Source organism: Pyrgilauda ruficollis, unplaced genomic scaffold (genome assembly GCF_017590135.1).
Source record: "Pyrgilauda ruficollis isolate IOZ18807 unplaced genomic scaffold, ASM1759013v1 scaffold161, whole genome shotgun sequence".
NCBI lineage: Eukaryota > Metazoa > Chordata > Aves > Passeriformes > Passeridae > Pyrgilauda > Pyrgilauda ruficollis.
Genome location: NW_024514876.1, coordinates 631,719 through 651,007, shown reverse-complemented (window position 1 = coordinate 651,007; position 19,289 = coordinate 631,719). Strand labels below are relative to the sequence as shown.

The window sequence follows — 19,289 nt, the reverse complement described above, 5'->3', positions numbered from 1 at the left end:
GGCCCCCGAGCCCCGGGCTGCAGCGGCGGGGAGCGCGGACGGGCACCGGGTACCTGCACCTTCCACCGCCGGGGCATCCCCGGCCTCCGCCCAGCGCCGCAGCGCCCGGGCCCGGCAGCCGCCCCATCCCCGTGGGACCCCGGCCGAGCCCGCACCCTGCGGCCGGGCACGCAAACCCAGCCTGGCATCCTTCAGCCGGGTACCCGGACCCTCCAGCCTTGGTACCAGCAGCACAAACGAGCCTGCACCCAAAACAAACTGCTCCCTGCAGCCGGGCACTCAAATCCACCCTGCAGCCTGGCATCCAAAGGCAGCCGGGCACTCAGCAGCCTGGCCCTGCCCAGCAGCCTGCCCTCCCACCGGGGTGGTGCCCAGGCACGGCAGTGCCAGCAGAGCCGCCCCCCGCAGCCCCGGCCCCGCACGGCTCTGCCAGGCAGGCGCCTCGAGGCTTTTGTTTCAGGGTGCTCCCAGCCCAAGGCAAAGCTTCTCCCCGACCTGGAGCAGAAATTTTGCTGCAGGTTTTTCCAGCAGGGGTGGGAGCGCAGGCCTCAGCCTGGTTCATCCCTGGCAGGGTCTCGGCTGTGCCGGGGGATGCTTTGCTTTGTGTGAGCCTTGTTCAAGACATCATCTCCTGCCCACCAGCAGCAGCTGCGGCACAGCAGGTGCCCCACACGCCCTCACCAGCCCTGGAAATAACCCTTAATGAGCAGGAGGGGAAATGACCAGTCCCTCCCGATGGTACACATGTGCCTCAAAGGCACAAAGAGCCTGGTGCCCCCAGAGTGCTCAGCTGGTTAAATATTCATGACTGCCCCTTCCCCAGGACCCCTGAGAACAGCAGCAACTCCTCAGCCCCCAGAGCAATCACACTGTTCGAGCAATCTCTTTAATGAAGATTAAAAATAATAGTCTAAAAAATCAATCCCAGAGTGCAGTCCTTTATTTATTTTAAAAAGATAATCCTCCTTTATTTTGCATTTGGTTTTCAAAACATTAAAAGCAGCCCTCACCAGAGCTTATTCTTAAACCAGTGGACACGCACTGAATCCCAGCTGGGGCTGCTCTGTGACACCTGCCACCACCAGCCACCTGAGCCGTGCCCGCAGTGTCCCTGCCAGGGGACAAAATGCCACAGGGCCCCAGTGCTCAGTGATGAGGCACAGCTCTTCTGCTCCTCCTGCTCCTGCAGGTTTCTGCTGAGCCCTCTGCCTCAGCCACGGGCTGTGGTGCACAGTGGTCCCTTGGGAAAGGCACACACTCCACTGCAGCTGCAGGTGCTGCCAAGGCACTGAGTGAGGGGGTCCTGCAGCTGCAGGATCCCGCTGCCCCGTGAGGCTCCCAAGCTCCTGCTCCATCTCCACAGCAGCACTGAGTGGTGCCCAGCGGTGCCTGCTGCTGCCATGGATCACAGTCAAGCTCACTGTCTCCATTTGCTCCACTCAGCCAAACCCTTGGGGATGGGCACCCTTGTCCCCCCGCCCTCCCACCCCAGGGACACAGTCCCTCCTCAGAGGGTGCGTGCCAAGTGAACCCCAGGGTGGAAAGGCTGCAGGAGATGCCCTAGGAGATGACTGCTCCCTGGATGAGCTGCAGCAGCTGCTCTTCACGCAGGACCCTGGGCATGGGCACGGGGGAGCCCAGTGCTTCCCGCAGCCGGGTGAAGGTCCTGGGCATCACCAGGTGCAGGCGCAGGGGCCCGATGCTGCCCTTGAAGCGGAAGGATTTGTAGATGGGGAAATCCTCCTGGAGACACTGGTCCAGCTGCGAAGAGAGGGCAGCTGCCTGTGCTGGTCCCACACTGACACACCAGCTGTGTCCTTCAGCCACCCCACACAGCCCCAGAGCAGAGCCCTGTCCTACTCACCTTGTAGCGCTGCCCCTCCGACAGGTCCCGCAGGCCCTGCAGCTCCATGAACACCTCGTAGTGGGGGGCACAGGGCCCCGAAGAGTCACCTGGAGCAGAACCATGCGTAGGTTAAAGCTGCCAGCTTCCTGTGCTGCAGCACAGGCTCCTTGCTGGCCAGGCAGGGCAGGAACTCACAGAAAGCCCAGTCAGGGCACAGCACAAATCGGGCCACTGGCTCCACTGGCCACAGGTTTACACCAAGCAGGGCTGGGCAGAGACAGCATATGGCAATGTGAGCTCCCCAGACTCCCCATCCTTGCCCACAGAAGCCTCACCCCTCTCCAAGGGGGAGATTTTGCTGGTGCCAGGAGTGAGCTGTTTTGAGGTCACAGGAAGGGAATGCAGCACAGAGATGCACCAGCATCTGTTGGGGCAGGGAGATCTGTGCTGCCATATGGCAGCAGTTCCCTGTGGGCACGCAGGGCAGGCCATGGGGACACGCCAGCGTAGGGACACTCACCTCCTGCTGCCTGGTAGAAGGGGCAGTAGAAGGGCAGCCCCTGGCAGTCAGCCTGGCGGAGGGAGTCGCAGTAGAGTCGCTCTGCACCACACATCGTCCTCACCACCACCACCTCCAGCCGTGGCCACAGGCGCAACGCGATGCCCTCGAAGCCGCGGGCACACTCAGCACGGAGCTCCGCTGCCCGGGCAACAGCGGGGGTCAGCAGTGCCTGCAGCTGGTCCCGCACCCCCTCGGGCAGCCCGGGCTGGGGGCTCAGCCTGCCCAACTCCAGCTCCTGGGCCAGTCGAGGCCATTCAGTGCGCAGGGTCACCAGCGCATCGTGCAGCTCGGCTGCCAGCCCGGCCTCCAGCACATGCAGGGCACGCTGCCGCAGGGCAAAGAGCAGCTGCACCCGCAGCGCAGCGGCCCGCGAGGGCAGCACGGCCGCCGCGCACGGCGTGCAGTACAGGGTGGGCAGCGGCCACCCCGCCGGGGCGCGGGGACAGCCGGGGCTCCAGTGCAGCAGGGCCGTGCCCCGGCGGGCCAGTGCCCGTGGAAAGGCGGCGCCGAGGGCATCCAGGTAGAGCAGGGAGCCCTGCGGGGAAGGGTCGGGTCAGGAAGGCAGACCCCGCGGGGATCCGAGCCCACCCCGCCCGCCGCTCCCCGTACCTGCAGCCGGGGGTCGGTGTCCCAGCAGCCGGGGAGCAGAGTCCAGAGACGCAGGTTCCGTGGAACCGGAACCCCCGGCGCTTCGTCCCGACAGGGCTGCCCCAGGGGATGCCGCTCCTGGAACTCCTCCCATCCTGCCGGTAGAGGCACAAGTTGAGAAGGGCAACCACGGGACCGACCCCTTCTCGCCCCGCTTCCCGCAGCCCCGCGCTCACCGCCGGCCGTGCCGGTGCCGGTGCCCAGCAGGCGCCGCAGCCGCCGCTCCTGTCGCAGCCGCACGCCGCTGTCCAGAGCTTCCAGCCGCCGCCGGTACCGGCGCCCGGCGCGGCGCAGCGCGGAACGGACTAAGCGGTGCCGTAGCGCGGGCACGGCCACGGCCACAGCCACAGCCACGGCCACCACCGCCACCGCCACCGCCACCGCCACCGCCGGCAGCATCGCGGAATGCGGACACCGCCCCAGGGCACGGACCCGGCCCCGGACCCCCCTCACCCACCCGGCTATTCCGCCTCCGGCAGAAATGACGGAGATTTATCGCGCCCGGCGCCGCCCCCTCCCCGCTTCAGTTTTATTTTCATTTTCACCTTTACACAGCACGCCCCGGGCCCCCCGCTCGGCGGGGAATTCAACCGCAATTGAACCCCCAGTACCAGCGCCCTCTACCCCTCCATGAAGAGTAAGCTCCCTCTTTGGAAAAACAGGGCAATTGATCCGGTTTACTTTACTTTTTGCCCGAAAAAACGGCCCCAGCCCCTGCTCTTCAGGGCAGCCCTCCCGCCCGGACAGAGCCCCAGGATTCGCCCAGCTTCTGCCCGCTGAGGCCCGACAACCCTGCCCTCGGGGATAGGAACCCCGAGCACCGGGCCCAGCCCCAGCATTCATCTGGTGCACCCAAGATGAGGAGCTCCCCAGAGGGACCCACCTCTGTCCCAAGACACACGTGGCACCCAGAGCTTTTGTGTTACAAAAATATTCCGTGCTTTATTTACTCTGTGATAGAAAAATAACATGGCCAGGACCCCAGAGTTTCCCGCCCAGGCGAGGGGAGAAGCAGCGGGCAGAGGGCTCCGCTTCCCCAAACCCCCTGCCCACCCGACTGCCCTCGCTGGGTGCCCTCGCACCCTGCCACCCTCATGCTGCACCGGCTCCAGAGGGGACACCGAGGCCGGGAGCCGGAGGGGCTCCTGCATCCTTGGGGGCAGAGGAGAAGATGAGGTGCAGGGACCCTGCCACTGTGGAGCAGAGCACCAGCACGGGCTGGGGGAGCCCTGGCAGAACCCCTCCTCTGCCCTCTGCCCTCACGCACCCCTGGGAACGGAGCCGCGGGGGAGAACAAGAAGGCGACATGTACATTCTTAGTGACGACTGCGAAAGCGAACCTGAGGCCGGGCTGGCGGCCCCCGCCCCAGCAGCCCCACGGGGGGTGAGGGGCTGCAGGGCCAGTGCTGGCAGAAGCGGAAAGCCGAAGCTGGGCCTCTTAAAAGGAACATACAGGAAAACCATGCGACAAATCCGCTGCCGTTTATACAAGGGCATAAACACCAAAGAGCTGGACGCCAGCCTGTGTTTCGGGGCAGCACAGAGCAAATCCTGGGGGCAGGGCCCACCCGCTGTCCCCTGGCACAGAGACACGAACACAGCACAGTCCCCGCAGCGCCGGGGCCAGGGGCAAGGGACCAGGCGCCTGCCTGTCACGACTGGGCGTGGGGGATCCACTGACTGTCCACGGGGCGCCGCAGCAGCTCCTCCACGTGCCTCGCCACATCCATCGTGTCTTCCAGGTCAAAATCACCCTCGGGGTCCAGCACAGGGTCGGGGCTGTGGGAGACAGGCGGTGAGGGGAGGACCAGCTGCAGCAGTACAGGGATAGGGGCGTGATACTCACTTCTGGGTGTACATGTTGTAATGAGGCTGGGAGCAGACGGCAGGCGAGGGTGCCTGGTCCATGTAGGTGGCCCCTCCAGGGGCAGAATCTCCTGATGCGTTGACAAACCTGTGGGGAAGGGTCTCGTGAGCACTGGGTGCCCCACGGGTGAAGTCACCAAGATGTCTCACAAGGCTCAGCACCAGTGTGGCCATTGGTGGTGGACCTGAGCTCCTCAGTGCCCTGGGCTGCCACCCAACCCAGCCAATTCAATGGTCAACCACTGCCCAGGATCTGCCTTCAGGGTCACACTTACTCTGGCACCACTTGCTTGATCTGTGGCTTCACGTATCCATCCACAGCTTTTGCTAGAGAGAAGGAGGCAGCACTGAGGCCCCAAGCACCAGCACATGCCACGACCCCGGGCAGTGCTGGGGGCTCACACGTGGCGCTGCAGAGCCCCTGTGGGGCCGGTGTGGCCCCGGGGCAGGGGGATGCTGACAACACCAGCTCCATCCTGGCTGGATGGACAAAAGAGGGGACACAGGTGGGGTGAAGGGACAGCGCTACCTGGCGTGGACTCACAGAGAACCGGCGTGTAGTACTTGGAGAACACCTCGTCCTTGGGCCGGTCGGGGAACACGTAGATGAGGTAACTGAGATCCCCGAGGCGGTCAGCCAAGGAGCGGATGGAGAAGTCCCTGGTGGTGAAAGGCATCAGGTTCCAGAACATCCTCTCAGCTGCAAGACAAGCACGAGGATCGTGGTGAATCACGGAATCTGCAGCAGCTCCTGGCTGTGCTCTAGACGTGGGCTGCGAGGACACATCAAGCAGCAAACAGCATGTCCCACACTGCATCCCTCCCCCAGCAACAGTTGAGCATAAAGCACAGGTCGCCAGAAAATGGGATAAGATAGGAGGCACAGCAAAGCCAAGGCAGGTCTGGCCTCATCCTGACATGTTCCCCAACCATGGGGCTCTGTGGTGCTTCTCAGTCATGTGGCCCTCCAAAGGACGCTCTTGTGAACAGCAACAGACTTCTGCATGGGGTCAGACCACCCCTGACAACACCTGCACTGGGGAGCACCACCAAGTAACTGGATTTCATACAGTCCATATCATTCCCCAGGGCTGGGTTGGAGGGCTCAGCCTGGTTCCTCCCCCCGCTGCTGCCAGTGTTTGGGCCTGACACAGCCATGGCTGCAGTGAGCAAGGGCAGCACCACTCCTCATGGGACAGCCAAGGCATTCTGGGGGCTCTGGTGCTCGCCTCTTTCCTGAGGATGACTCCAGCATGCCTGCTGTGGCAGTGCCAGTACCCCAGGCATGAGGTGGCCTGGCTGGGGCCAGGGATACTCTGTCCAGGGATGCCAGTGCCTGGCACACACTCACAGGAGTCAAACTTCCAGGCAATGGTGATGCCACCGATCTCCGAGTCGCTGAAGCGCAGGAGGAAGGTCCCGTCGGGCTTGTTGATGAGCAGGTCGTGCGCCTGCTGCTTGTTGACGAAGCCCAGGATGGCCCTAGGCAGAGTAGGGCGTCAGGGCTTGGGGCTCGGGCCAGGCTGCACAGGGCAGGGCGGCTCTTACCCGTCATTCCAGTGCGGCTTCAAATGCTTCTTCAGCACCTCCATGACCCCGTCAAACCACTGCCAGAAGGTGTAATTCCTCCCAGGCAGGTTTTCCTGTTGAAATCTCCAGATAATGAGCACTCTAATGTTACTAGCCTCTGAGCCTCTGTTACACAGCACAGACATTGGGCACAGCAGCAGAGACTCAGGGACCCCTAGGTCAGTACATCCCATCCAGCCCCACAAGCATGAGCACTGGCAGGGCTCTGGACAGAGCCCAGGCCACTTACCCGGTTGAACTGGGACCAGGACACTGTGGTGCTGCTGTAGTCCTCCAGGTGGGAGCTGGTGCTGTTGAAGAGCTTTTGTGCCAGAAACACCAGGTTCTCCTTGGTCAGCCCACGGCTGCTCTGCACCTCTGCCTTGAACTTCATGTTGAGAGCCTCGCAGAGCTGTGGCCACTGCACCTTGTCGGGCACAGCAAAGGGCACGCGGCCCTGGGGGCAGAGAGCATGGTCAGAAGCAGCTCTGCCTGATTTCCCACCATGAGGCTGAGCCCTACTCCCACACCGGGCAGATGGGGCCTGTCCTGCCCCCACAACACTGGCACTCACAGGCTCGGCAAAGGCGTTGTCCCAAAGCACGGTGGCTGTGGCATTGTTGTCCTGGCTCCCATGCACAATCACCACCACAGGCAGGGACAGTGTCTGCCGAGAGGAAGGAGACCGGAATGGGCTGTGGGGCACCAAGGGAGCATCACCCACGGGCACCCATGTGGCCCCAGCCCAGCTCTACTCCTGTGGGAACAGTGCCCATGGCTTATCTAGGGCCTGCAGAAGGGACACAGTGGCTTTACCTTCACCTGGAAGACCAGCTCATTCCCACCGACACTGAACTGCGACTCGAAGAGGATGGTGAATTTCTCCTCTGTCACTGACTCAGCCCCGCGGCGATCCGAGCGCTTGATCCGCTTCAGGGACTGCAGGGACACCAGGGGTGAGCATGGAGGAACAGATGGGGACAACAGGGTGAACACAGAGGGACACAAGGGGACAGGACGGGGAACAGGGGCACTCACCATGTTGCGGAAGTGGGCGCTGAGTGTCCCAGTGGCCTGGTGATACTCCATCACACAGCAGTTGTTGAGGATTTCCCCACTGCTCTCACTGCCACAGGAATGCACACGGAGTCAGGGCACACCAGGACTGGGAGCTGTGCAAAGTGCAGCCCTTCCCTTGCCCCACACCCTGCTCCCCACTGCCATGGCAGCCCCTGCCACACACCCCCAGCCCCTGGCATTACTTGCGGGTGCTCTCATTCTTCAGCAGGGCCTTGGCTTGCTGCTCGCTGATGATGGTGGCCTTCACTTGGGGGGGGTTCATGTGCACATTCAGCTTCCCGCCCACCAGGAGCCTCACAGTGGCTGCAAACTTGGTCTGTGTCTTCAGCACTTGGGGGGGCTGCTTCTCGATGATGAAGGTGCTGGGGGGGCAAGGGGATCAGGGGGGCTGCGAAGGGGGCAGGGCCAACCTGGCCCCCCACCCAGCTGGGCCCAACTTGTACCTGGTGACTAGGGCAGAGATGATGTCAGTGATGGTTCCGTTCAGCTCTGACAGCATCTCCTCCACTGGGCCTGGGATCGGCAGCTGCTGGCACAGGTGCTCGGCACGGCGGATCTGCTGCCGGTTCTGCCAGATGATCTCTGCCAGCTTCTCACACCTGGGGGGAGCAGGGCTCAGCACCCACTGGGCTCAGCACCCTGTCCCATCCCACCCCACCCCACCAGGCACTCACCAGGTCTGCAGCACATCCAAGGTGCCTTCAGGTGGGCCCCCATTCCCCGCTAGCTGCTGCCGACGCTTCCACTGGATCAGCTCATCATCCAGGATGGTTGTTTGCTGCTTGCGCAGCAGCTGCAGCGTCTTCTGGTGCTTCTCAGCCAGGTCCTGCGAGGTGGGACAACATCAGGGGTGCAGGGACAGTGTCACAGGGCATCGTGGGGACATCATCATGGGGAGCCAGGTGGCATCACTCACCACACGGTACTGCTGTAGTGTCTGGGCCTCACGGTGCAGCCAGGCCTCCAGCGATGCCTTCTTCTGCTGCAGCGTCGTCTCCCGTGACATGCGCTCCTGGGGGCCCAGCTGGGAGAGCTGGGAGAACTGGGCTGGGGACAGGGCATGGTGTTAGAGCTGGCCCAGCCAGCAGCCCAGGCCCATGCCCCTCGGCCCCCCACTCACCTTGGAGTCGCATGTTCTCCTGGTACTGGATGATGAAGTATTCCTGTGTCTGCTGCAGCTTTTTGAGCTCATTCTCCGAGTCCTGAGTGATGAGCCGCAGCTCCTCAAAGGTCTGGTTGATCTGCAGGTGCTTCTGGGACATGGCGTCCACCAGGGAGCCAGATGGGGAAGGGCTCTGCACAGGACACAGGGTGAGCTCAGCATGGCGAGGGGACCCTCCCCATTCCTGCCTCAGGGCTGCTCCCATCATCACGGAGAAGAGCCCCTGAGCATCCCCCCACCCTGTCCCTCTCTCACCCCTCCCAGCCCGCACTCACGTTGTTCGCCTCCCGCACCAGCCGCTGCTCGTGGTAGAGGATGTGCCGGATGCAGCGCACCAGCTCCATGGGGCATCGGTCATACGTGTTCTGTGGGGAGAGCACTGCCTGAGCCAGGCACAGGGCAGGGACCCCCCCTGGCCTTGCACCCCTGCCCACAGCCCCCCACTCGCCTGCAGCTGCGTGGCGTAGTGCCCCAGCTTGATCTTCAGCAGGAAGCCGTCCTCACCCACTTGGTGGTCTGCCTTCTTCTGCAGCTCCTGGATCAGCCCCTCCAGAAGCTGTGTCGCCTTCACATTCTCCTGGGGGTTGTCAAGGTCGATGGAGTCCCTGCATGCGGAGCAGAGAGGTGTCAGGGCACCTGTACCCCGGGGCAGCCGCAGCACCCCCTGGGAAGGGCACACCCTGACCTACCATGCCTGGCTCTCGATCCACTGCGACAGGTAATGCCGCACCTCGATGGGGAAGTGCTGCCCATAGAGCGCCTGCATCTGCCGCAGGGCTTCGCCCTGGAGCTGCTGGGCCTGGATCCACACCGCCATGGTTCAGCACCTGCAGGAGACACACTGTCAGGGAGACACACTGTCTCAGCTCCAGCAGGAGACAGGCAGGCACTGTGCTCCAAGGGGTCTGGCCCCCGCTGTACCCACACCCTCGGCGGGAGTGCCCGGAGTCCCTGGTGCTGCCAGCGCTGTCTCCAGCTGCTGAAAGAAAGGGCATGCGGGGGCAGTGGACCCTGACTCTGAGTCACCCCCTTTTCTAGGAACAGCCCTGGGGGTGCCCAGGGCCAGGGACGTGCCTCTGCATGGCCTCTCCACATGGTTCTCATTTCCCCTCACTGCACCACGGGATCGCAGCCATCGCTGGCCACGCGAATGAGGAAACAGGCCAGGGGGAGGAAGGGCTGCCCAGAAATCCAGGGTGACGCAGAGCAGAGGCCCCCCCTGCGTTCACCCCGCTCCTGCCCACACCCTGGCAGCGCCAGCAGGCAGGAACAGCCCCAGCCCCAAGAGCCCACGTGGCACCACAGTCCCTGACAAGTCCCCAGTGCCAGGGCCGCTGTGTACCCCATGTTCTGGTGGAGACACATGGACCTTCCCAAAGCAGTTTTAGGGCGGCTCTGGCTCCATGCAGGGATTCCACCCACCACACAGCCTTGGCTCCCCGAGGGGCAGGCAGGGATGAGACAGTGGTGACAGCACCTCTACTAAAATCCAGTGTGTCCCCTGAGTCACCTGTGGCTAGAGGGGGCTGGAGAAACAGCCTGCAGCTGGCTGTGTGAGGGTGATGTGACAGTGAGTGACACAGGAGGGTCTGAGGGCGCTCAAGGTCCCCCCTGAGTGAGGAGGCAGCAGTACAGTAAACAGCATTTAGATACACTCACACTCTATCCACCTGGGATTTGGCACCACACAGAGGGGCCAGGCAGGGGCGCAAGGCCTTGGATGTGTCCCAAGGCCAGGTGACTAGGCCAGAACCTGATCACTGCAACGGCTGGTGACAAGCAGAGGGGCTGAGCCAGCGGGGACTGTGCTTCCACCCCTCCCTGAAGCATTTTGTTCGGCCTCAGAAATACCCAGTGGCCCACAGGGCTCCAAAAGAGCTGGTGCTGTCACACAGTCAGGGGCACATGCTGGGGGACAGTGGCAGCAGGTCCGAGTGGAGCAGCCACAGCCGGAGCCCCCGAGCCACGCACACCCGCCCCTGAACAGGAAGAGGAACAATAACCCAGAGCTGGCTAAAAATGAATTTTTCCTCTATAAAAAGGGAGGAACGTTTCCACATTCACAGAAATCACCAAGCTGGAAATGCTGCTGGCAAGGAGGGGCCTGGGCAGGCAGAAGAACGCCAGCAAGGAGGAAAGGGAAGGTGGGATGGCTGACAGCAGGACATGCTGCTGTTGGAAATTGTGGACGCTTGATAAGGGGCAGAGTCAAGAACAGCCATGCCAGTGCCACTGCACCACAAAGTGACCGAAGTCCCCAGTACTGTGGGGACATCTGCACGGACACAGAGCAAACAGACACTGCCCTGCCTGTTGATAAAATGGTGATCTCTTCCCATCTCACAGTGCAAAACACTTCCTACTCCACTCTAGCATGTTGTTAAGCAACGAGTCTCTGGCTGCTCTGTGGTGAGCTGGCAGGCACTGCATTCGGCCAGTGCCAGCCTGGGAGCAGGAGCACCAGCACCACATGTGCCTCTACAAGGGGCTGTGCAGTGACTGACAGTGGCAGAGCTCACCTGGTGTGTGTCCCAAAACACCATTTGCACCAGGCTTGAGCACCACCTCCACAGACATTGTCAATGCAGAAGGACATGCAATTTCCCTGGGAAAAATTTGTCTCATTTTTGTCTCCATGTCCCACCTGTGGGCAAACCAAACTTCACCACGGGCTGCAGGGTACCTTGACCACCCCAGCACAAGCAACCAGTGCCATGGGAAGACTTTTGGCCGTGAGACTCAGCACAGCTGGGGCAGCAACTCTGTGTCAGCATAAGCTGCAGCACCATGATCCCACTGTGGTCCCTTTCAAGGCAGCCCTGCTCCTGCACCTGGCTGCTGCTGGCAGCCACTGTCCTGGCCTGGACCATGCCTAACATCACTTTCCAGCATCACACTCCTCGGTGGCACCAGCAGCTGCCCGAGGGATGGGAGCCCAGGGACAGATCCACCCCCATGTCCAGGGACATTCACCCACCCCAATGCCACCTCCAGCCCCAGCAGGGCCACTGCAGCCTCAAGCACTGGCGTGGATCAGCTACACACGGCAGCCACCGGCTCCATGAGCACTCCAACAACTGCAAGAGGCAGATAATTGTAGTGGTTTAGGCTACTTTGCATTTACTCACTGGCAGCGAGCTGTAACCCACCCGTCACTGCAGCTCGGTTAACCAGCAGCACTCGACAAGCCACAGCGACGTGCTCATCAGACTTATTGCCTGTGAAGGGGCACAGGCAGCAGCTTCCCGGGGCAGGACCACTGCTGAGGACAGACTTGAGAGCTGTAGAGAGGGACCCCAGCAACACAGGGACAGAGGAGAGAGAGGGGAGCCAGCAGACATCATTTCTGCCTCTTATGGCCTCACTGCCCACTGCTGACGGGGAAGCACTGCCAAACCCAATGCAAAACAGGAGAAACCCACTCAAAAAGGGCGCTCAGAAGGCCAGAGGTAGCAGCGAGGGGAGGGGAAGACGGGGAAGGTGGCAGCTCTGCTGGGGCTGGGGGCAACCAGGGGACTGACATGATCACACTGGGAAAGGGTTGCAGGCACAGTGGCAGTAGGCACCAGCAAGTTGCCAGCTGCAGGAGAACCAGAGCACATCCGTGGGCAGACAAAAGGAGGGAAATGCCTCACAGGATGAGGACGGCAGCAGCAGCTTCCCACATGCCACGAGCACGGCAAAACCCAAACACAAGCAGCAGCTACCCCGGGGCCAGAGCACGCTCTGCACGGGATGCTCACTGCAATCTGCCGCGGGACGCTCCCTGCACTGAGCCAGCCCCAAGACCTCCTCGTGAGCAGGACACCCCTGCCGTGGTGCTGGCACAGCCCCCGACAGCAGCCTCTTGCCCAGACCCGTGCCGTGAAGGGCCAGGCAGGGGCCAAGGGCTAGCCAAAGGCCTGGGGGGACCACTGGGCTCTGGCTATAACCCTCCACCCCACTCCCTCGACCCACGCAGTCCCTCGGCTCCCGCACTGCCCTTCGCCCGGTGCTCTGGCAGCCCGGGGGTCTCCGGAGCGGTGTCTTCCCGGGGCAGGGGCGCGGCGCTGGGCTCCGGCGGCAGCGGCCCTGCGCCCGCCGCGCCTCCCGCCGCAGTAAACACGGACACGTGGTTTCTCGGCACCTCCGGGAACCCGCGATCGCTTCCAGGTCAGAGCCGGCCCCGCTTGTGGCCGCAGGGCCGGACCCTGCACCCTGCGGTGGTGCCGCCGAGGGGCTCCGGTGCTGCCGCAGCCAGCGCTGCCGCTGCCCCCGGCAGGCCCGGCGGGAAGCTGTCCTGCAGCCCTCCGAGGTGGGCGGCTCCAAGCAAGATCCCTTCAGGGCAGGATCCGGCCCCCAGCCGGGCCCCGGACACGGTGGAGGTGACAGCCGGGAGCGGGCGCTCGGCACAGCGGAGGGCTCCGGTTACCCACACATACACAGCCACCCCTCCGCCCTCAGCGGCCCCCTGCCCGCACCAGCTCACCGCAGGGCCCCGCTGGAGCCTGGTGTGCAGTGCCCCGTCCTGCAGCCGCCCTCAGGCCCCGCTGGAGCCTGGTGTGCAGTGCCCCGTCCTGCAGCCGCCCTCACCGCGCTCAGGCCCCGCTCTGCCCCCGCGCCGCTCTGGCGTCCGGCCCCAGGACAGCCCGGCTACGGCTCGGGGCGGGCACAGCCGGGCTCCCGGGCGGCCGTTTCGCTGGCTGCGCACTACAGGAAGGAGCAGAGAGCAGCTATTTCCTTCCAAAATGTCAGGTGCCTGCGCGGGACAGCCTGCCCCCGAGTGCTGGCAGCCACCTCTGCCACGGCTGCCGGCGGGGCGGCACACTCTGCCCGTCGGCCCCTCACACCGCCCCGGTGCCAGAGCAGGCACAGCCTCTGTGCTCAGCCGGCACTGAGCTCCGTGGCTGGCTGGAGAGCCAGGGAGGGACCCCAGGGAGCCATGCAGGAGTTCGGCAATGGGGGGAGACGGGACCCCCTGACCTGCACCCCCAGCTTCGCTCACGGCCCTGGAGCAGAGCCTGCAGCGGGAGCGCCGGGTGATGGTGAACAGCCCCCAGCCCTGCTCAGAGCTGCGGCACCGACGCACTGTGGAGCCGGCACAGAGGCCAAGGGCTGCTCGCATGTTTTACACCGGCCTGTGGTTTCCAGCTCTGCCTGGGAGGTGGCAGTGCCCACGGGCTCGGGAGCGAGCTCCTTCTAGAAGCTCCATGCTTTGATGGGGTTTGTTTGTCTCCCACAGAAAGTGGCAGCAACTGATGGCTTCGCCCTGGTGGCATCGGGGAGGAGGCAGCTGAACCACTCAGCCCACACTGGAAACATCTGTACTATGACACTCATGAAAGAGGCATGGCTGGCTCTGGTAACCCAACGTGCCCACCAAGAGCACAGGCGACAAGCCCCACAGCAGCAGAGTAGGTAGGCAGAGGTGGAACTAGTAGCACCAGGACTGTCCAAGTGTCCCAGCAGCTCTGAGAGCCGAAAGCAGAGAATCCACACCGTGAATTGCACCACATGCATGACCTGATGCTGCCCAGAGGGGACACCAGTCCCACACAGGCAGAGATGCCCCAGGTGGGGACTGGTGCCAGGGGCATCAGTGCTGGGGGCTGCTGACAGCTCATCTCGCACCACGGGCCAGGCTCTCTGCCTGCTAGCATTTGCCACCCTTGGGAAAGGTTTTCCTCCTCACTTCAGATTTCTTCCAATCAGAGAAGCCCAGAAACCTGCGTCAAACCAAAACCACCAAAATACCCAGCAAAATCCCTTGAATCCAATGGCTGGAACCTCGACAAAACCTCAGTGCACCAAGAGGCACCCTGGGGCAGGCACAGCCAGATACAGGCACTGCCCAGGCACCAGTGGGATTCCTTCAGACACTGAGCATGCAGCAGGACCAGCACTGCTGGGCAGGACACATGGTGCAGCCACATCAGCAGAGCCCAGTGCCCAGCCAGCCCCATGGGCATGAGTCCAGTGTGGCTCCTGCAGGACATCCACCGTGGGGAGCCCAGTCCCTGCCAGCACTGGTGCTGCCCCCGCCACAAACCCGCAGACAGGATTAGAGAGGCTGGGCAGAGCTTTAATTACTCCTGGCTCCCTGGGGCCAAGCAGCTGAATTAACTAGCTTTGGGGCTGGCACAGCAGGGAGTTGCCAGCTCAGAGTTCTGGAGCTTCCCCTGCCTTGGTGGGGGAATCCCAGGGCAGGCACAAAGCCACTGACCACCTGCAGCATCCCAGACTCTGGCCTTGCCCGGGCAGGGACGTGCAGCTGCCCCATGCCAGGACACTCAAGGAAGGGATTTTCCCTCCACACTAATAATGACCAACCCCAAATCCCTGTGATGCCACGCTGAGGGCACAGCCCTGGGGTCCCACAGGTTCTGTGGCAGCCTCCTGCACCAAGGCCAAATCCATCACAGTCCCTGGCTCGGTGCTAATCCCTGCTCAGACCTGCGCCAGCCCAGGAGGGACAGGCCGGGCGAAGGACCTGAGGATTAAACTCATTTCAGCATCGAATTAGTCCCGATTGGGGTCTGGAGACACAATTTCATTTTCTCTGCCATGCTCCAGTGAGCTCACACAATGGCACTAATCCACCCACAGCCAGACTGGATTTGCTGGGCAGGACCCAGGTGGGCACCAACGGCACTGCTCTGGCTGCATCCATCCCCTCAGATCAGTGCCATGCTCCAGCTCTCCTTGGGGCTGGGGACATGGTGCAGGAGCCTCCTCACCCCTGGCATGGCTGTCCTGCAGGGCCAGCCCAGCTGGCACAGCAGAAGCTTTTGGATGTGAAGCTTTTGGTGAGCAGGGAGAGCTTTTGGATGTGAAGCTTTTGGTGAGCAGGGAGAGCCAGAGGGACACCAGAGCAGCTCCTGCATCCCCCCACTGCACTCCCAGAGTTCATCCCCAGGAGCTGCAGCAGCTCTGCAGGATGGAGAGGAGTATAGCCTTGCCTTTGGAAGAGGAGATACACAGACATCCAGGGATGCTGGCAGGAGGGGGGACTAGTCAGACAGAGAATAAAACAACCAACGTCAGTGGTTTGTGCAGCAAAATCCTCAGTCAAATCAAGAGAGGGGTGAAGCACAGCGTGCATCCATACACACACAAATACATCCAGGTGGGTTTTGGCTTTCCTGGCCCTGGGATGGGCTTTCCAGCCCCTGAAGCAGCAGCAGAGCCCCTGCCCCCGAGCTGCACCATAAGCCTCACCACAGCATATCCACAAGCAGAACCAGAGAAGCTGCACCCCTGGGCCCACAGCCCAACAGCACCAGGGTCGAGTATTCACACCAGAGAGGACAAAGATCATTTTACAGTGGTTCCAGCTGGTGCAGGGACTCAGAACTGCCAGCAAGAGCAGCCTCTTCCTCTGCTAAAGGCTTTGCAGGGCCACTGAGTGATAGGGACAAGAGGCCGGACAGAATGAGCACCCAGCACATGGTGGGCAGGGCTGGGTCGCTGCTCTGGCTCTTCAAGGCAGTGGCTCTCCAGCACCACCCTTTTCCCCAGTTCCCTCCCCAGCAGAGCTGTGCTATAAACCAGCTCATAACACAAAGTTACACTGAAAATGGAGATTGCAAAACTCACCAGTGACTGTTTGAACCGGGAATGGGTTGTGACTGTGCTGTGGTTCAGCTATGCTGCTGTGGCTGCCCCAGCTCGGCGGCACATCATTCCTGATACAGTGGGAAGCAGGACCCAGCACTCAGGGAAGCACTGAGTGCCTGCGAGCAGCCTGTGCTCCTGGCCCCTCTGGTGCAGCCAGATGGGTGGATTCTGCTTTATCAGCAAGTCAGCTCAGCCCTATCGGCCAGGAAGCCGTGTTCACAGTGTGCCTCCCCCTCGACGTTTCCCAACGCGGCGGGAGCAGCGACGTGCAGCAGCCTACCTTTTATCAGCCAGCAGATGTTGCTAGAACTGTTGCTGCATGTGAAATTCAGGCATGCCCAGCACCACTTGGATCCCTGCACCAGCCATGCGGTGCCAGGGTAAACACCCCCGCCCCCTTCCTCCCGGGATCAAAACACTTGGGGGTTGCAAAATAGACACCCCATGAAAGGAAAGGCATGCCACAGAAACATTACAGCTGTCGAGGCTACTTCTCCCGGAGCGTGCCGGAGCCCCGGAGCCAGCACGGCCTCCCAGGCTGGAGCTGCCTGCATGGCTGCAGAGCCGAGTCCTGATCCGTGCTGGCAAGCTGGGCACTCCAACCCTAACCCTAACCCTAGCCATGCTCTGGCTTCCCTGCAGTGGCTGCTTCAAGGGCAGCACTCACAGTGTGTTGGACACTGGGAGTCACCACAGCCGGGCAGGCAGAGGGATGCTGCCACCAGCACAGGTACCCAGGGGATGCTGATGGCAGGGAGGTCCCATTCACCCTGCCTGCCATCCCACTGGCATCCCCGGGCTGCCGTGAAGCCTGTTGAGTGTGACCCACCTTACAGTCATTCCTTGCAAACTAGAAAGTAATTTCCCGGCTGATGGGGCCGCTTCAGTGTACTCGGCCCAAAGCAGTCGCCACTCGCCGCCCACGGCGTCGCAGAGTGCAGGGAGCAGGGATTTTTTGCAAGCAGGGTATCTGAGTTTTGCTATCACTCGAGAGAGAGCTGGGAAACCCCATGGCAAAGCCTTCACAGTCACTTTGGAGTCAGCACTTCCCCTACAGCGAGAGGGGAAGGTCCCTCCAGAGACTCTGTGTGCCCTGTGCTGAGCATCCCCAGCTGCAGCTCCCTGTATGGTGAGAGCATCCCTAACCCTGCCCCAAAGCATTGGCCTTGGCACAAGGCAGGTGCAGCAGACCCAGTGAAGGTGGCTCTAGTGACAACTGTAGGGACCCAACACCCCCAAAGCAGGGCACTGTCAAATTGCCACAAAACACAGAGTGGCTGACAGCCACCTGTCACGCCCTGCTCCCAGCCCAGCTCTCCCATGTCCTGCACACAGGTTGTTGGCACCTCTCAGCCCACCCCAGAACTCCTCCTCCTCCTCATGATGCACCCACGGCACAGCAGGGCATAGCACAGCCCTCTCCAGCCCCAGGGATGAGCAGCTCCCCAGGAACAGTTAAAAAACCCAGGGAGACAGTCTCCATCTTCACATCCTTGGAACCACATCAGGTCAGGCTGCCATCCTGATGGCTTCAGGAGCACAAGGACCTGGGCCAGGAGTTGGGACCTGGAGGAGAGAGCTCCCACCGTGGAGGGCTGGATCCCGATGCCCAGGGCAGTGGTGAGGCTCTGCAGAGCACCTCACTGTGCCTGCACTAAGTGCCCCTCGCATGCCACTGCTGGGGCTCACAGTGCTCTGGGCACAGGCACGAGCACTGCAGGGACCCGGGCTGGCCGCAGGCAGCCAGCACAGCGAGCCAGCCCACAACCAGGAATGTCCTGCTCTAACCAAGGGCCCGGCACCACAGGGACATTGTGTGCAATGCTCCTGCTATGGGCAAACCACGCTGAGCTACCCTGAGCCCAGCCCTGTCTTCCCTCCACAACGTGCCCCAGACACTGTGACCAAACCGCTGCTGGTCACTGCCCCTGTGCCACGGTGTGCCCAGCACGGCAATTCACGGAGAACTGAACGAGCCAACAGCCCCGGCCCATCGGCGGTGCCAGCGCAGCTCGGGACGAGCTCAGCAGCGCCGGTACGAGCCGAACACTGGAGCCCCGGAGCCGCCGAGCAGGAGCTGCCCGGGGCCGGCCTGGCACGAGCCCGGGGCCGGCCGGGCACGGAGCCCTGACAGCTCCGTAACCCGCTGGACAGGTGGCCGCGGCTCCCGCGGGCTCCCAGGCACCGGCCGCGCCCGAGCTGGGTGAAAGGCCACCGGGCGCCGCGGTCCCCGTGGCGTCCCTGCTCCCGCCGGGGAACGATCCCACCCGCCCCGCGGCGCGGAGCCGCGTGTGCCACCGACAGCACCGGGGCTCGCACTCCCGCCATCCCGGTTCGGTGTGCTGCCTGCGGCGGGACCCCCCCGGCACTGCACGGGACTCCTCGCGCCGTCCCGGATCCTCCCCTCGGCCCGGGACCGGGACTCGGAGCCGCCCTCCGCGGCCGCGGCTCCGGCGGGGCCCGCGTGCGAAAACCGGCCCCGCTCCGCCGGGCGAGGAGCGCCCCCGCCCCGGGATGCGCCGCGGCACCAGGACGGGCCCGGGACGTACCCGCCGCCCCCTCGGAGCGGCCCCACTGCCGCCTCCGCCCGCCCAGGGGCCCGCGGGCCCAGCCGGGCTCCCGCCGAGCCCCGCGCCCGGCCCAGCTGCGCCCGCCCGGGGTTACGAAACACCGACAGTGCGGACCGGACCGGACCGGACCGGACCGGACTAGAACGCCCCGGCTTCGGCCCCGGCCGCGCCGCTCCCCGCCCGGCCCTGCTGCGGAAGGCGGACGGGGTCCGGGCCCGCTCGGTCCGGTTCGGTCCGGTCCGGTCCTGGCACCAGTGCCGGCTCCGCGCTCCCGCCCTTGCCCACCTGCGGCCGCGGCGGCGGCTGCGGCTCCGCTGCTCCCGCGGCTCCCGGCAGCTCCCGGCGCTCGGCTCCGCCGCCGCTCTGCCCCCGCCGCGCCCCGGCCCGGCC

General features: G+C 63.3%; 2 protein-coding genes across 4 annotated transcripts; both read right to left on the bottom strand.

Annotated features, from left to right (window-relative positions):
• Positions 1-930: 930 nt before the first annotated feature.
• Positions 931-3,848, bottom strand: GHDC (GH3 domain containing). The gene is given in 6 exon segments (XM_041463115.1): positions 931-1,761; positions 1,865-1,963; positions 1,965-2,113; positions 2,367-2,943; positions 3,018-3,151; positions 3,233-3,848. Coding segments are annotated over 6 exon segments (1,383 nt in total). The 5' UTR covers positions 3,456-3,848; the 3' UTR covers positions 931-1,560.
• A 123-nt stretch (positions 3,849-3,971) lies between these two features.
• On the bottom strand, positions 3,972-19,250 carry LOC121351183 (signal transducer and activator of transcription 5B). 3 transcript variants are annotated; one of them, XM_041463113.1, is made up of 19 exons: positions 19,185-19,250; positions 9,423-9,560; positions 9,182-9,338; positions 9,009-9,098; positions 8,692-8,866; positions 8,488-8,618; positions 8,246-8,397; positions 8,015-8,170; positions 7,754-7,933; positions 7,530-7,617; positions 7,308-7,430; positions 7,066-7,158; positions 6,742-6,948; positions 6,471-6,565; positions 6,274-6,404; positions 5,452-5,622; positions 5,198-5,249; positions 4,903-5,010; positions 3,972-4,835 (listed from the first exon to the last, which is right to left on the bottom strand). In XM_041463113.1, exons 2-19 carry the CDS (start codon positions 9,548-9,550, stop codon positions 4,709-4,711), a joined length of 2,364 nt encoding a protein of 787 aa, XP_041319047.1. In that variant the 5' UTR covers positions 9,551-9,560; positions 19,185-19,250; the 3' UTR covers positions 3,972-4,708. The 3 variants fall into 3 exon arrangements, with proteins under 3 accessions (XP_041319047.1, XP_041319044.1, XP_041319048.1); XM_041463110.1 differs by lacking the exon at positions 19,185-19,250 and adding an exon at positions 12,715-12,824; XM_041463114.1 differs by lacking the exon at positions 19,185-19,250 and adding an exon at positions 12,715-12,823 and having other exon boundaries at positions 5,467-5,622.
• Positions 19,251-19,289: the final 39 nt, after the last annotated feature.